Source organism: Sprattus sprattus (genome assembly GCF_963457725.1).
Source record: "Sprattus sprattus genome assembly, chromosome: 1".
Taxonomy (NCBI): domain Eukaryota; kingdom Metazoa; phylum Chordata; class Actinopteri; order Clupeiformes; family Clupeidae; genus Sprattus; species Sprattus sprattus.
Genome location: NC_137920.1, coordinates 19,221,057 through 19,236,997, shown reverse-complemented (window position 1 = coordinate 19,236,997; position 15,941 = coordinate 19,221,057). Strand labels below are relative to the sequence as shown.

Sequence of the window (15,941 nt, the reverse complement as noted above, 5' to 3'; positions counted from 1 at the left end):
AACACAGAGATTATGCATCACTGAATAGTGTAAGAGGATTCATCAATGGCTGATATTTTAATGGTTCATCTCAAAATACAAGGCTGGAAACACAAAGACTGGTTGTATAAAGTGGGGAATGTCTGCAGCCAAGCCTTGGTGATGAATTGTATGGATCTATAGCAAACACAGACACCTTAAACCCACATAATGTGATGCACTTTCAGATAAGAGATGGTAAAGGCACGGCAGTGCTGAAGAAAAACCACATCACACGGACTTTCCCAAACATAAACGAGCTGGTCGGCTCGTCCCTCTTTGTGTCTGTTAGTGTGCTAACAGAGACAGGTAAACATCCATCTATAAATATATCTATATCTATATCTATATATATATATATATATATACAGCCGCGGAAAAAATTAAGAGACCACTTCAAAATTATCAGTTTCTCTGGTTTTACTATTTATTGATATGTGTTAAAGTAAAATGTAAATTTTTGTTTTATTCTATAACCTACTGGCAACATTCCTACCAAATTTCAAATAAAAATATTGTCATTTAGATCATTTATTTGCAGAAAAATGACAATTGGTCAAAATAGCAAAAAATTTGCAGTGTCTTCAGATCTCGAATAATGCAAAGAAAGCAAGCTCATATTCATTTTTAAACTACACAATACTAATGCTTTAACTTAGGAAGAGTTCAGAAATCAATATTTGGTGGAATAACCTTGATTTAAAATCACAACTTTCATGTGTCTTGGCATGCTCTCCACCAGTCTTTCACATTGCAGTTGGGTGACTTTATGCTACTCCTGGCGCAAGAATTCAAGCAGCTCGGCTTCTTTTCATGGCTTGTGACCATCCATCTTCCTCTTGATCACATTTCAGAGGTTTTTTATGGGATTCAGGTCTCGAAATTGGGCTGGCCATGACAGGGTCCTGATCTGGTGGTACTCCATCCACACCTTTACTGGCCTGGCTGTGTGGCATGGAGCATTGCCCTGCTGGAAAAAACATTTCTCAGAGTTGGGGAACATTGTCAGAGCAAAAGGAAGCAAGTTTTTCTTCCGGGACAACGTTGTACTTTGCCTGGCTGAGGTTTGTAAAAGACCATAAGGATTGAAGCAAAGCGGACTGGAGGTCCCTAAGTTCGTCTTCTCTGATGAGTCCAATTTTCAGCTTTGCCCAACACATGGTCGTCTGATGGTTAGACTGAGACCTGGAGAGGCCTACAAGCCACAGAGTCTTGCACCTACTGTGAAATTTGACTCATCAGAGAAGACGAACTTAGGGACCTCCAGTCAGCTTTGGTTCAATCCTTATGGTCTTTTACAAACCTCAGCCAGGCAAAGTACAACGTTGTCCCGGAAGAAAAACTTGCTTCCTTTTGTTCTGACAATGTTCCCCAACTCTGAGAAGTGTTTTTTTTAGCAGCCCAAATGCTCCATGCCACACAGCCAGGCCAGTAAAGGTGTGGATGGAGTACCACCAGATCCGGACCCTGTCATTGCCAGCCCAATTTCGAGACCTGAATCCCATAAAAAAAACTCTGAAATGTGATCAAGAGGAAGATGGATGGTCACAAGCCATGAAAAGAAGCCGAGCTGCTTGAATTATTGCGCCAGGAGTAGCATAAAGTCACCCGACGGCAATGTGAAAGACTGGTGGAGAGCATGCTAAGACACATGAAAGTTGTGATTTTAAATCAAGGTTATTCCACCAAATATTGATTTCTGAACTCTTCCTAAGTTAAAGCATTAGTATTGTGTAGTTTAAAAATGAATATGAGCTTGTTTTCTTTGCATTATTCGAGATCTGAAGACACTGCATATTTTTTGCTATTTTGACCAATTGTCATTTTTCTGCAAATAAATGATCTAAATGACAATATTTTTATTTGAAATTTGGTAGGAATGTTGTCAGTAGGTTATAGAATAAAACAAAAATGTACATTTTACTTTAACACATACCAATAAATAGTAAAACCAGAGAAACTGATCATTTTGAAGTGGTCTCTTAATTTTTTCCGCGGCTGTATGTGTATCTATCTATCTGTGTTTCTGTGAGTATGTCTATGTTAATGACCTGCATGCTTTGTTTATCAGGCAGTGAGAGGGTGGAAGCTCATAAGAGAGGCATACCAGTTGTCACGTCTCCATACACCATTCACTTCAAGAGGACCCCTAAATACTTCAAGCCAGGGATGCCTTTCGACGTCTCGGTAAGGCATCTTGTCTATGACTTGATATGTAGAAGCCAGTTTATCATACACACTTTCACACACACACACACACACACACAAACACACACACACACACACACACAAACACACACACACACACACACACACACACACCACACACTTTAATACACACACACACACACACACACACACACACACACACACACACACACACACACACACACACACACACACACACACACACACACACTCCTAGCATCAGTACACACCACACTAGCATCAGTACACACCACACTAGCATCAGTCCACACCACACTAGCATCAGTACACACCACACTAGCATCAGTACACACCACACTAGCATCAGTCCACACCACACTAGCTTCAGTCCACACCACACTAGCATCAGTCCACACCACACTAGCTTCAGTCCACACCACACTAGCATCAGCACACACCACACCTCAGTACACACCACACTAGCATCAGTACACAAAACTCCTTAGTACACACCACATTGTTACCTGTTCTATCACGCCTACACTATATATCTGTCTGTTTGTAATATATCTGATTTGTTTGCTTAAATCTGCTTGCTTGTATAGGTCTTGGTGACCAATCCAGACGGCTCCCCCGCAGAAAATGTTGATGTGGAGGTGACAGCTCTTGGTCAATCCATGGGGTCCATTCGCACCAACGGCATGGCAAAAGTCACCGTCAACACACACAGTGGATCCTTCAAACTGCCAATCACTGTAAATCCAAATTCATTTTAAGTATACCTCTATTATATTTTATAATAGTATTTTATTTGAGTATTGTATGCACCTCATCCTTAACATTTTCAAAACAGTAAATGCATTTCTCAAAACAATTTGAACAAACAGTACCATAACATGCTCATAATTCTTACTTTATGTCTCAAAAATAAATAACTATGTCAATGAACATGCTGGTTTTGGTATGGCCTCTTCCTATCCTTCAGGATAATGGGATACTGTAACATTTACAAGAGTTGAGAGTAAGTGTTCATTTTGAGTAAAAATATGCACTGGAAACAAAGCAAAGTCCGCCACTGGACTCGAAACTACTGCTGTTACAAAATATGTGGGCATGCTAGCAGGGATGCTAAAACCAGTCTGTTCTTGCATCTGTCTGTAGGTTCTTAAGGCTCTCCCAGGGTCAGGTTTACTTGCTACACAGCTCTGTACTCAATGGGAATCATCACATATGCTCATGAATGGTTTAATCCCAAAATTCACCAAGCTGATTACGTGTTTATTTGTAATGTATAGGTGAAGACCAAGGATCCTGGTCTCTCTGATGCTCGTCAGGCTACACAGTCCATGATAGCGTTGCCTTATGAGACCAAGGGAGGCTCCAAGAACTTTCTGCACATTGGTGTGGATGCAACAGACTTGACCATCGGAGATCAGATTAAGGTCAACCTGTACCTGGGAGGAAACCCTGGAGCTCAGATTCAAGACTTCACTTACCTAGTAGGTGTTTTCATCTTCATCTTGTCAGATCCTCTCTTACAGACGACACACAAACACACACACACACACACACACACACACACACACACACACACACACACACACAACACCAAAAAAGACACACACTTTGGATTAGATGTGCATGTGTTCTAATAGCCCAAGTGTGTGTGTGTGAGTGTGTGTTTTAAATTATTTCTCCAACAGATCCTGAACAAAGGGCAGTTGGTGCGAGCTGAGAGGATAAAGAGACAGGGCTGGGCTCTGGCGACTTTGTCCCTACCGGTGACCAAGGACATGGTTCCCTCCTTCCGTATCGTGGCATACTACCATGTGGGCTCGTTTGAGGTGGTGTCTGACTCAGTCTGGGTGGACGTGAAGGACACCTGCATGGGAACGGTAAATATCTTTGTGTCTTCCCATATTTACATTTACTATTTAGGCAGAGGGTTTTATTCAAAGTGACTTGCAGCGAAAATAAGAAATACATTTTCATCAGTATGCTTGGTATCAAACCCATGATCTTGGTGTTGGTAGCACTTTACTCTACCAAATTAGCCAGAGAAACACGTTCCACATCCTGAAACCTTCCCCCTCTCTTCTTCTCTCTCTTCAGCTGAAAGTGGAGTCCTCTCGCCCTGCATTTTACTCCCCCCGCAAGCGCTTCAGTCTGGAGATCACTGGAGACCCTGGGGCCAGAGTGGGTCTGGTGGCTGTGGATAAAGGAGTCTACGTCCTCAACAACAAGCACAGACTCACCCAGAGCAAGGTGATGATATGTTGTCCTCATAGTGCATATATAGTCAGTATCAGTGTATGACCATGGGCAATAAGGGGCTGGTGGCTGTGGATAATGGAGTCTACGTCCTTAATAACAAGCACAGACTCACCCAGAGCAAGGTAATGATATGTTGTCCTCATAGTACATATATAGTCAGTATCAGTGTATGACCATGGGCAATAAGGGGCTGGTGGCTTTGGATAAAGGAGTCTACGTCATCAACAACAAGCACAGACTCACCCAGAGCAAGGTGATGATATTTTGTCCTCATAGTGCATATAAAGTCAGTATCAATGTATGATCAAAGGCCAGAGTGGGTCTGGTGGCTGTGGATAAAGGAGTCTACGTCCTCAATAACAAGCACAGACTCACCCAGAGCAAGGTAATGATAGAGACCCCGGGGCCTAGAGTGGGTCTGGTGGCCAGAAATAAATATTTGTTCCTCATCAATAACATACTAGGGTGCTTTCTTTTAGGATTTACAGCTTGATCCCAGATACAGTCACATTACAAAGTTCAATCCCTGTATAACATCATTGTTGACAACAGCCAATGTGTCCATGAAAGCAATATTGATATGATATCATTCTCAAATTGTTCTGTTATTCTTAAGCTAAATGTTTAGTTTAATTAATGGGCTACAATCCAGATACCTACAACCTACACATTCTATTTCTCAAATATTTGGACTTTGCTTCTTCTCAGTTGACAAGGTTGTTTGATGCTGATTCTTTTCTTTTCTTTTTTCTTGTTTTGTGAGTCATCCCTCTGGCACTAATTGTATTTATTTTGATTTTGCTTGCTTGTTTGTGTGCGTCCCGCCACAGATCTGGGATGTTGTTGAGAAGTCTGACACAGGTTGCACAGCAGGCAGTGGTAAGGACAGTATGGGGGTGTTTCATGATGCTGGTCTCATCTTCAAATCAAGCACTGCTGGAGAAACAGAGTCACGTGAAGGTAGACACCACCAACATTCATGCACCAGGAACCTCTATGAAGCTTTTCTTAAGTGTATGTGCCAGCAGACAAGCATAATGTTCTATATATGATATGCAATGCACGATCAAAAAGTTCTAAGACTGGGTCTATAAAAAAAGCAAAAACCGTGCATGATTACAAGTTTGTGGCCATCCCCTTCAAAGTAGTAACCTTGTGCCCCCAGCACTCCTGTCACACTTGGAATGCTCTTAGGGTATCCAGCACCATCTTTGATGCATTCTAGATCTCCTCCACTGTGTTAAAGCAGCACAACGGAACAATAGCTATTCGCGAACGGCATGCTAGCAGCTAAAACTAACGAAATCTCTTGAAATGTGCTGACTTTGACATTATGACAAACTAGTTACTCAACGACTGTCCTTGCACAATCAAACATCAAGCAAGTGCAATACAAGACAAAGCAAGACGGCAAATAAACTACTTACTAGATCGGCAGAAGGTAATCAAAGTCAGGTCGGCGGGCATCGGCAGGCAAAACTACAGAACGCAGTTATATGACTAAGGACCCTTGTATCGCAATGGCACGGAGGCGATTCTCCATATTAAAAGTCATTGTAGCGACCCAATTTTTTTAAGCTGTTATTTTAAGGTTTAACTGCTTATCCTAACCCTAATTCTGAAGTATAATTGTTGCATAATGGGGCTTTAAAACAGCAGCTGAGCAAGAGGATGCTTTTTAGAGGCGAATCTCAGAACGTTTTGATCATACCTCCTCAGTTCCTGTAACAGCACATTTAAGTGATATTTTAGACTGGAAGTACTCCGGTGATAAGACTATTCATCCTGGCAGTGGTTACAAATAACTCCGCCGTCTGGAAGAACTTTAAATTGAAAATGTCAATGTGAAAGCTCCGTACTCTTCTCCATGTTTGTTTAACCGCCAATTATTTTCTTTTCCGGTTCCGCAACATCAGCAACAAACTTTTACAAAATAAAAGCCTGTGAGTAACAGACCTTTATAATAATAAGATAAATAATAAAACATGCGTTAATGCGCGATAAAATAATTGCTACACTAAATAATCAATGAGTTAACGCGATAATAACGTGTAAACTTGCCTAGCCCTAATAATAAAACATACATAGTAAATGTGTGTCACTCAGGTCTCGCCAGTCTGGATTATAAAAATGATGACGATGACGATGATGATGATGATGATGATAATAATGATCATAAAACATAGTAAATGTGTGTCATTCAGGTCTGGCTCAGTATGTTAAGGTTGTTTTGTGTCTTCTCTCCCCAGAACCCACATGCCCAAAGCCACCCCAGAGGAGACGTAGAGCCATCACCAGGCCTAAAAGTAGGCCTACAAAACATTTCAAATCAAATTTGGAAATGAATTTCAGTGTATAATGATGTTATCTTGTACTGCCGTTACCCTCAAGCAGTTTTCAAAATGTTTTAATAAAAATAGCTAAGGTTTCAAACAATCTTTGCTTAGCTATAAACAAACAAGGCTGACTTTCAAGTCAGTTTTTATTGCACAAGCGATTCACTGCAACACACACATGTTATATATGATAGGCGATCCAGGACACACACACACACACACGCACGCACGCACGCAGGCGTCGCTGTGAATTCACAGTCTGCTTTAAACCCATCCCGGATCGTCCTTCCTCCAGGATCCTCCAGGAGCAGTGGGCAGCTTTCTTTTAGCTCCCGGGGACCAAATGAACCATCCGTCTCGGTCAGGGACGGACAGGAGTGTTCTGTTCTTTTTTTTTTGCACGTTTTTCTGATGGGGTCCTTAGTGGAGGAAACCCCTTGTGAACACGGGGAGAACATGCAAACTCCACAGAGAAAGACCCGGGAGATAGCCCACCTGAGCACTGAAGGTCTGGGGAGGACCTGCCCCTCAGAGCCAACAGCGCCCCATGCAGGAATCAAACCCATGACCTTCTTGCTGTGAGGCAGCAGTGCAAGCCACTGAGCCACCGTGACACCGTGCTATCGTGCTTCATTCCCCTATGTATTTTGATGATAATTGATATTCAATTCAATCCAGTTAAGATGGTGTACATAACAAGTAGCTGGTAGCAGCAACCTTCAACACCTAATTAACATTTCAAAGCATAGTGTTGTTCTCAAGTAGTTGTCATTCATTTGTAATGTAGTTTAGCTAAGATAACATGCTCTCATACCTTAGACCTATTATTTTGATGATATTCAATATTTTCACAATACTGTACAGGTTATTCAATTCAATCCAGTTCAGATGGTGTACATTACAAGTAAAAGACAGAATAAATGAGGGTCTTAGAAATAGCAACAGGTATCTTTCTATGTGTGTAATGTTTGTATGTGTAATTCTGACAATGTCTCCCCACACACACTACTTTTTAGATCCTGGCAATGGACAGTGTTGGGAAAGTTCACTTTCTACATGAACTAGTTCAGTTCATAGTACACACATTTAAATCAAAATTGTATATGCTACGGGCTATGTTTTTTGCAATACCGCTGTCGGCCTCTACGCAACTTCGGTGCTCTCACCTTTGCCAGGCATAGACAGTAGAAGAAAGCACACAAATCGATTGGATATAGGACTGTGTATTTTTGGCCTGGAAGTCTCTAGAAATCTGGCACCTAATTGGACGAAATTAAAAAGAATCAACGTGCCGTTCACAGACACCAGAATGAATGTGTTCACAGTATTGTTCATCAGGCAGTTATACAGTACGTTCAGTTTATGTTCACCAAAATTATGAATGAGTTCATGAACTTTTGCTCAATAAATGCGTTCAGGTACAACACTGGCAATGGACACTACAGCCTCCCTAGGAAAAAAAATGAACAACCAGTGCCTTGTCAGACTTTTCTTTTTAGTTGGTCACCAGGTTTACCCCAGGGATTTTAGTCCACTCCTCTTTGCATATCCTCTCCAAATCCTTTAGGCTGCGTTTTCAATGGGAGGGAATGAGGGAATGAGGTTCAAGCCCAATATTCCACGGTACATGGCCCCATTCATAGTCCCCTCGATGCTGTGGAGTTGTCCTGTTCCCTTGGCAGAGAAACAGCCCCAAAGCATAATGTTTCCACCTCCATGCTTGCAGTGGGGATAGTGTTCTTGGGGTCATATTCAGCATTCTTTCCCCTCCAAACGCAGCAAGTTAAGTTGATGCCAAAGAGCTTGAGTTCGGTCTAATCTGACCACAATTCCTTGAGCAGGGGAACCTTGCGAGTGCTGAAAAACTTCAAACCATGACGGCGTAGTGTGTTGTCAGTGGTTTTCTTGGTGACTGGGGTCCCAGCTGCCTTGAGATCATTCACAAGCTCCCCCCGTGTAGTTCTGGGGTTATCCCGCACGTTTTGGATGATCACTGATACTGCACGAGGCGAGATCTTGCATGGAGCCCCAGACTGAGGGCGATTGATAGTTGTTTGGTTCTGTTTCTCAACCAGCTGCTTCCCGATGGTTTTGTAGCCCATTGCAGTCTTGTGCAGGTCTGCAATCTTATCTCTGACGTCTTTGGACAACGTTTTGGTCTTGCCCATGCTGGGGAGGTTGAAGGTGTATAGTATTGGACAGGTTTCTTTTATACAGGTCACCAGATGAGATGAGGTGTACCTTGTTAGGCCTCATGTGACTAATCTGTGTGCCTCGTGGGCATATAACTGGTTTGTGGGAGCCAGAATTCTTGCTATTTGGTTGGGGTTTAAATACTCACACCAAATCTATTTGTCAGCAGGGATAACCACATGGTGAATCTATGATGTCCGAGATCATCTTACTATGTTTCCTGTCTTGCAAGGATGTCAGTTCTACACAAGTTCAAAAGAAGCACAGATTGACCCTCCTTATCACCTCTGAACCAAACATGCTCTTAATAATCTAAGTTACACGCACACAGAAACACAGAAAAGCCATGTTCCTGCTTACATTAGCACATGATCTCCATCACATATACAATGATCTCCATCACATATACAAACACACTAACACACACACACACACACACACACTTTTTCACACAAATACACACATCTATACAGTACTTGTGCCCAGACAAAACTTTGGAGCAGCACAAACTCAAGAGACAAAACGATCTTGATCATGTGTGTTTTTTCGAACCTCATGTGTATTCATGTGAAACCGTTCCATTTCTAGGTTCGGCCTTCATGCATTGTAAAAGTTGCTATATAAATGAACACAATTGAAAACTGAACTTGTTCCTTTACTACACAGGAAGTGAGGATGATGACGATTACTACGCAGACTCGGACGACATTGTTTCCCGTTCCCAGTTCCCAGAGAGTTGGCTTTGGCATGATGAGCTTCTTCCCGAGTGCCCTCCAGATAACAAACACTGGTGAGAGAGGCGTGGAGAACTAACTAACTAACTGACAAGGGACATATGGTTACATTTTAATTACGGAGAAATACATCTTTTTATTTCATCTGCCATAATTTCTCTTTTTTCCTTCCTTTCTGATATTACTGAACTATTACATTTATTACAGAAATTTAGTACATTTTGATGAAAATAATAATAATAATTCAAAAGTCCTTTGAACAATGACATACATTTACATCAGTATGACTTGTCATCTCTGCCAATTCCAGCACTACCACCTCCATGACAAAGTCGAGCTTCCTGAGAGACTCCATCACCAGTTGGCAGGTTACAGCCATCAGCATTTCAAAAACTCATGGTAAATCAGCAAGCTAACACTCTCACAGACTTCCCAAAACTCTCAGAATGTCAATGTAGAGCTCATAAAACTCTTTCTGAGAACTTAAAAAAATATTTCTCAGAACTTTCAGAACTGTCTTTAGAAAGCACATCTCCATATTTAGAGCTTAACACACATCTCCATATTTAGAGCTTAACACACAGCTATCTGTATGCTGGTGCCATTTGTGCTTTAGCCACTCCATTTTCTCTCACCGTCTTGCCTTTCTTTGTGCATCCACCTCTGTTTCCTCAGGGATCTGTGTGTCGGAGCCCTACGAAATGATTGTAATGAAAGGTTTCTTCATCGATCTGAAGCTGCCCTACTCTGTAGTGCGACATGAGCAGATTGAAATCAAAGCTATCCTCTACAACTACAATGACTTCGAAATCAAGGTATTATTTTTGGTTGAATCTTTAGAGAGCTAAATCACAATTACACTTCAATGAGATAGCCTTCTTCTTTGCAACACACTACAGTTATACAGTGTTTTGCCAGCCATTAACAATATGGAGGAAAGTTCAAAACAATTTGTACAGCTGCAAACAAAAGAAACAGCTGTTTATGATGTATGTTTAACAATTACTGATTTTGAATTGTATGTGTTTGCCTATGAAAAGACAACAACTGTACTGTAATAGGGACAAAGAGACACTCTCTCCATCTGCCAGGTGCGTGTGGAGCTTTTGGAGACCGAAGACGTTTGCAGCGTGGCCACCAAGAAGGGCAAGTACCGCACCACCATCGAAATGGATGCCATGACGTCACGAGCAGTTCCCTTTGTCATGATCCCCATGCAGCTGGGCAAACACACCATCGAGGTGAAGGGAGCCGTGTACGACTCACTCCTCAGTGATGGTGTCAAGAAGGACCTGCTGGTGGTGGTGAGTGTCTCTCCAGAAACAAACAAACAAACAAACAAATCAGTAGAAGGGTGCATGGCTAGATGGATGGATAGATGGTGGGATAGGTAGATAGTTGGATAGATTGATGAATGGGTGGGTGGATGAATAGAGGGCAGTGGTGGAGGAAGTACTGAAGTTAAGTACTTAAGTAAAAGTACAAGTACCCAGGAAAATGAAAGTAAAAGTAAAATTACTACATCAACAATCCTACTTAAGTTAAACGTAAAAAGTACTTGCTTTTAAAATTAGTTTAAAAGTAGAAGTAAAAGTACTCACACAATGGGTTGTCTCTCAATGTCTAGGCTGTGCCATTTTGATGAAGAAATAGCTACTGGTAATAAATGCCTCTACAGGTGTCACTACTAGTAATAATTATAAGCAACAACATTTGTTAATTGGAAAGGTTGGTGTACTTATTCGGCCTACTGTCTGTAATACTGTTCACACTCTATCTTACAATTCTGCGGATGACAAGTTATCTACCAGGGATTATTTGCAAAGTTAATACCATTAAGCCAAACCAATAAAGCCACAATGTTATATCTTTTAATCTTTTATTTAATTGTAAACGTGAAAAAAATGGAAATATGAAACATGAAAGACAAATGGAGTTGTTAAACTGGTCAATGCAATGCAATTGCATGCCAGGCAATAACCAGTCAATAAAAAGGCAAATCTTCACATAAGCTAAACTACCAGCTTTATCTTACCACTACGTTAAATAAATAATAAAGGTACAATTGTGTTATTTTGATGCTATTGCTGTATGTCAACATGTATTTTGCTAGATAATAGTATAAAATCATGTCAGTAACCGCATACGTTATGCAAAAGCCTGTCTATTACCGCGCCCTTGAGCACTTCGAGCCCCGACTTTCAGTGCTTAGGGCACCACACTGACAAAATCAGCAGAATTCAGAGCACTAGTGCCCGGATGATGCCCCTCAAACGGTCAAAAAATGTCTCGCCAGCTTTTCGTTTTATTTCTAAAACAATTCAATTCAATTCAATTAAATTTTATTTGTATAGCACCATAACAATACAATTGCCTCTAGGCGCTTAACAGAGCCCAGAGCCTGAACCCCCTTAGTGCATGCACAACGGCAACAGGGGCAAGGAAAAACTCCCTGTTGGGCAGGAAGAAACCTTGAGCAGAACCACGGCACATAATGGGGGACCCATCTGCTTGAGGTCGGCCGGGTGGAGACAGTAAGGTAGGGGGGGAAGGGGGGAAGGGGAAGGGTTGTGTGGCAGAAGGGGAAAGGAAGCAACAGGGGTTATACACAGCCAGCATTTGGTCACTGGACATATGTATACATACATATACATACATCTGGTGGTAAATACATGATACAGGCAAGACCAGTTTACTGTGCCAATAGGGTTACTGTTACAGGGGTAAGGGATGTAGGGACAGAGAAACATTTTGGTGGAGGCAATAATGTATATTGAATATAAATGCTAGCACAGGGTACTGGGCAGAGCAGATGCACGGCAATGCAGGGTGGGTGCGATTGGCCGAGGGCCTCCCCAGGCAGACCAGGTAGAGAGACTACGTGCAGAGTGGTGGGGTCAGGAGCGATAGTTCCACCTCCATCAGCGATTGAAACATGCTATAGGGGAGATAGAACATTTATGTTAGTAGACAACAATTTCAGAGACAGATAGGGAGATGCATTTGGGTAGTAGATTTAACAGTAGGCAATATGGCTATTTTATTAGTGTTATTATAGGCAAAAGCAATATGATATGGAAGGAGAGAGAGAGAGAAAGGGAGAAGATATATGTTGTAATGTTGTCATATATTGTTAGTGTGCTTGCAAACACACTATTGTTCTTCTTAAGTTTTATTTATTTATGCCGGGGCCGTACATGCATCCACTCGGCAATGTTTGAGACGGTGAGATGATGGTGTGGACAAACCGGGAGGCAGTATTGTTCGTTACATTGAAGTAAAAGCTGTTATGCCGGGGCCGTACATGCATCCACTCAGCAAACAGGATACACTTTTGGCTAGCGCAGCAGGTGATGGGTTTGTTGACGCAATTACTTTTGGCTGTATAATTCGTTACATTGAAGTATGAGCTGTTATGCCGGGGCCGTACAACAATGGCGGACATGATGGTTCCGTAAAACAATTGCGGTCATGATGGTTACGGTGGCAGAGGCAGTAGATCACCAGGCTACAGACCTTAAATGTAAATATCAGCAGTAATTAAACAACTGTACTGATATTAAATGTACTACTAACATGCCATTATCAAATTAAAGTGACAAGAGTATTTTGCTGGATTTCACGATGTATAGGCTACCGACAGTAAGCATACCAAGCTAGGTAGCATTACCATAAGAATTGCATGGCAGTTATGCTAAGCTATCTGGCTATTCCCCCACCCAGCGCCTGTGGCAAGACCGACGAAGGTGCATCTAAATCGGGAAAGGTGGCATGGTCCAGGCGCTCGTTACAACAGATGGCTATGTCAGTCATCGGACAGTGTTAAACAACTGTACTGATATTAAATGTACTCCTAATATGCCATTATCAAATTAAAGCCAGTGACATGAGTATTTTGCTGGATTTCACGGTGTATAGGCTAGCTGGCTATTTAGTTTTCGCGGGTATCGGGAGCAGATTTGCGTCCGTCACTTCCACCAGGTCCTGAACGCAGGGGCGGTTTGAGCAAATTGGAGGCCCTGGGCAAAGAACAATGTTGAGGCCCCCCCCCCCAAAAATCGTTTTAATGTTATTTGGAACTGACATTTATTGTGAGTATATGACTTTAACAATTAAACAGTTGTAAATTATTTTAATTATGAGGTTTTGAGTGCAGTGTTTTAGTAGTGTAACGTTTTTATTGCTTAATCAAAACAATGTTACTTGTTACATTTGATTAATGCTTTATAGTTCTGTTTCTGAAAGCTTTCAACTGAAACTTCCAAATATGTACAGGTACTGTTTTAACCATTTCAATTCTCTCTCTATCTGTTAATTTGTCACGCCATGGGGGTCTTCACTAATCACTGTATCTCCAACATTGATGTACTCACATTGTTGATATCACCGCTGTCGTTATCAGCCAGCTGTGCTTGAGCTGTGTTCATGACCATGGCAGTATCATGCGTGTCGTCGTCAGTGCGGGTGTGACAGTGTCTCGGATATGGGCAGCTGTGGTACATGATGGCTCACCGTTTGTAGAAGCAAAGCAGGCAGAGCTCGTTGGTGTCACTAAGCTCATTGTCTGCTGCTGCTGTTAGCAATCGCTAAACTTGGCTTAGCCGCACTTGAAACATTATCAGATGAACTCGACACATTATCAGATATTTCTTCCACTTCCACTGACGAATTCCTTGATAGGAAATTGTGTGTTACCTTAGGTAATTTCTCCCTGAACTTCTCATCCTGCCCTTTCCTCTTTCTTTTCTCGCCACTTAAAAGACGTTTCACGCGTAACTTTGCGACCACACACGTCACCACACGAAACATTGTCAGTGACAGAAAAGTCACGTGCCCTGGAATAATTTGTTCCATGATGGAATTAAGATACATTTTAAGCTGATACTGAAAAGAAAATAATCGTGTTTCATGCTTATTATGAATTGTCATTATTTTGCAATGCCAAGTGATTTATTTTAATTAGCAAAAAAAAAATAAAAATCGGAAATACGACGAGGCCCCCCTGGTGGCCGAGGCCCTGGGCAACTGCCCGGTTTGCCCGTCCGTCCGGTCCGCCCCTGCCTGAACGTAAGTGTTCTATTTGATAAAGCACCCCTGAGCGACGGGTAGTGCACTGTAGATGTATTACAGTCGAATGTAAAGTACATTCCAAGGGTGGCTCATATCAGAGGGCTCAGTGGAGGTACCTCTGGATCCATGTTCAATGATTAGACCATTTGTCAGGCTGTCTGTTGAATGTTAAGGCACATGGCAAAGCCTACCACTCGCATACATGTTTTTATGTAGGCAACATTTTGGTGAAATTCAGTGGTGGTCCGTCAGGGCCTTCAAGGCCTTCTCTGCTGGCCTAAACATCATCAGAAAATAAATGTAATAAATACATTTAATTTTAATATTTTCTTTTCATAAATATGTATTCAATTATTCCTCATAGTCCATTATCTTCATTTCATAGCTTCCAGCGTTGTTAATTTATGTTAGAGCTTTCATCCAATCATATTTCAGCTATCATGCGTTGCCACGCTCTGAGAAACCTTCCCCGAGAACAGAATTCTTCCCTGAGGCCTTCAGAATTCACATTGAAGGCCCGTGTACATCTGATTGGTTTTCACAACTGGCTGTTTCAGTTCATTTAAGTTGAATGAACTGAAACAGACAGTTGTGACAACCAATCAGATTTCGAGTTGGCGACACTGGGACTTCTAGAAGGCCCGGAATATTTCTTTCCTCGCGTTGAACGTGACACGTAAACGTCCTTTGATTGGATACTGAGGCAGACCGGTGCAGTGCTTCAGTGCTCAGTTTAGCTGGCTAATGCGAAAACGGAAAACGACGTACATCGGTTTCAATGCTTATTATGCTAGTTGTTTCAATTGGTAAGACTAAATATAATTACATTAACCAACTCAAATAAACTAGTTTACACCAACTTGATAATTCCAGTTTTTGATACAATTACAACGCCATTTTCAAGACGGAACTTTCAAGAAAAACTGGATATCGTGAGGATGGGAAGTTTAATGAAACTGCTTTGCAGGTGGGACAATGCGATGTTTAGTGGACAAACTTGTTTAAGCTCTCATAGGCTACTTTCGGTAGACTTAATAAAACTTTGTAGACTAATCCCTGAAAATCGCCTTTTATTTTTAAGTTGTGACAGTAATATCCAAGCGATCATATAACTGAGAGTTTACTACTCTCAATGTATTGTTAATAC

At 41.6% G+C, this 15,941-nt stretch overlaps 2 protein-coding genes across 2 annotated transcripts in view; both read left to right on the top strand.

Annotated features, from left to right (window-relative positions):
• The window catches only part of LOC308374279 (complement C3-like), a gene marked incomplete at both ends in the record, with an annotated part of 152,849 nt that overhangs the window by 125,269 nt on the left and 11,639 nt on the right, over window positions 1-15,941 (top strand). The window lies entirely within an intron of this gene.
• The window catches only part of LOC308374414 (complement C3-like), a 28,219-nt gene that overhangs the window by 6,799 nt on the left and 5,479 nt on the right, over window positions 1-15,941 (top strand). Inside the window, exons 9-20 of the mRNA XM_080850191.1 lie at window positions 207-327; window positions 2,090-2,205; window positions 2,793-2,942; window positions 3,483-3,686; window positions 3,891-4,082; window positions 4,300-4,452; window positions 5,292-5,421; window positions 6,711-6,767; window positions 9,657-9,780; window positions 10,035-10,123; window positions 10,400-10,539; window positions 10,816-11,028. Coding sequence (XP_080706317.1) covers window positions 207-327; window positions 2,090-2,205; window positions 2,793-2,942; window positions 3,483-3,686; window positions 3,891-4,082; window positions 4,300-4,452; window positions 5,292-5,421; window positions 6,711-6,767; window positions 9,657-9,780; window positions 10,035-10,123; window positions 10,400-10,539; window positions 10,816-11,028 — 1,689 coding nt within the window. The remainder of the gene's footprint in view (window positions 1-206; window positions 328-2,089; window positions 2,206-2,792; window positions 2,943-3,482; window positions 3,687-3,890; window positions 4,083-4,299; window positions 4,453-5,291; window positions 5,422-6,710; window positions 6,768-9,656; window positions 9,781-10,034; window positions 10,124-10,399; window positions 10,540-10,815; window positions 11,029-15,941) is intronic.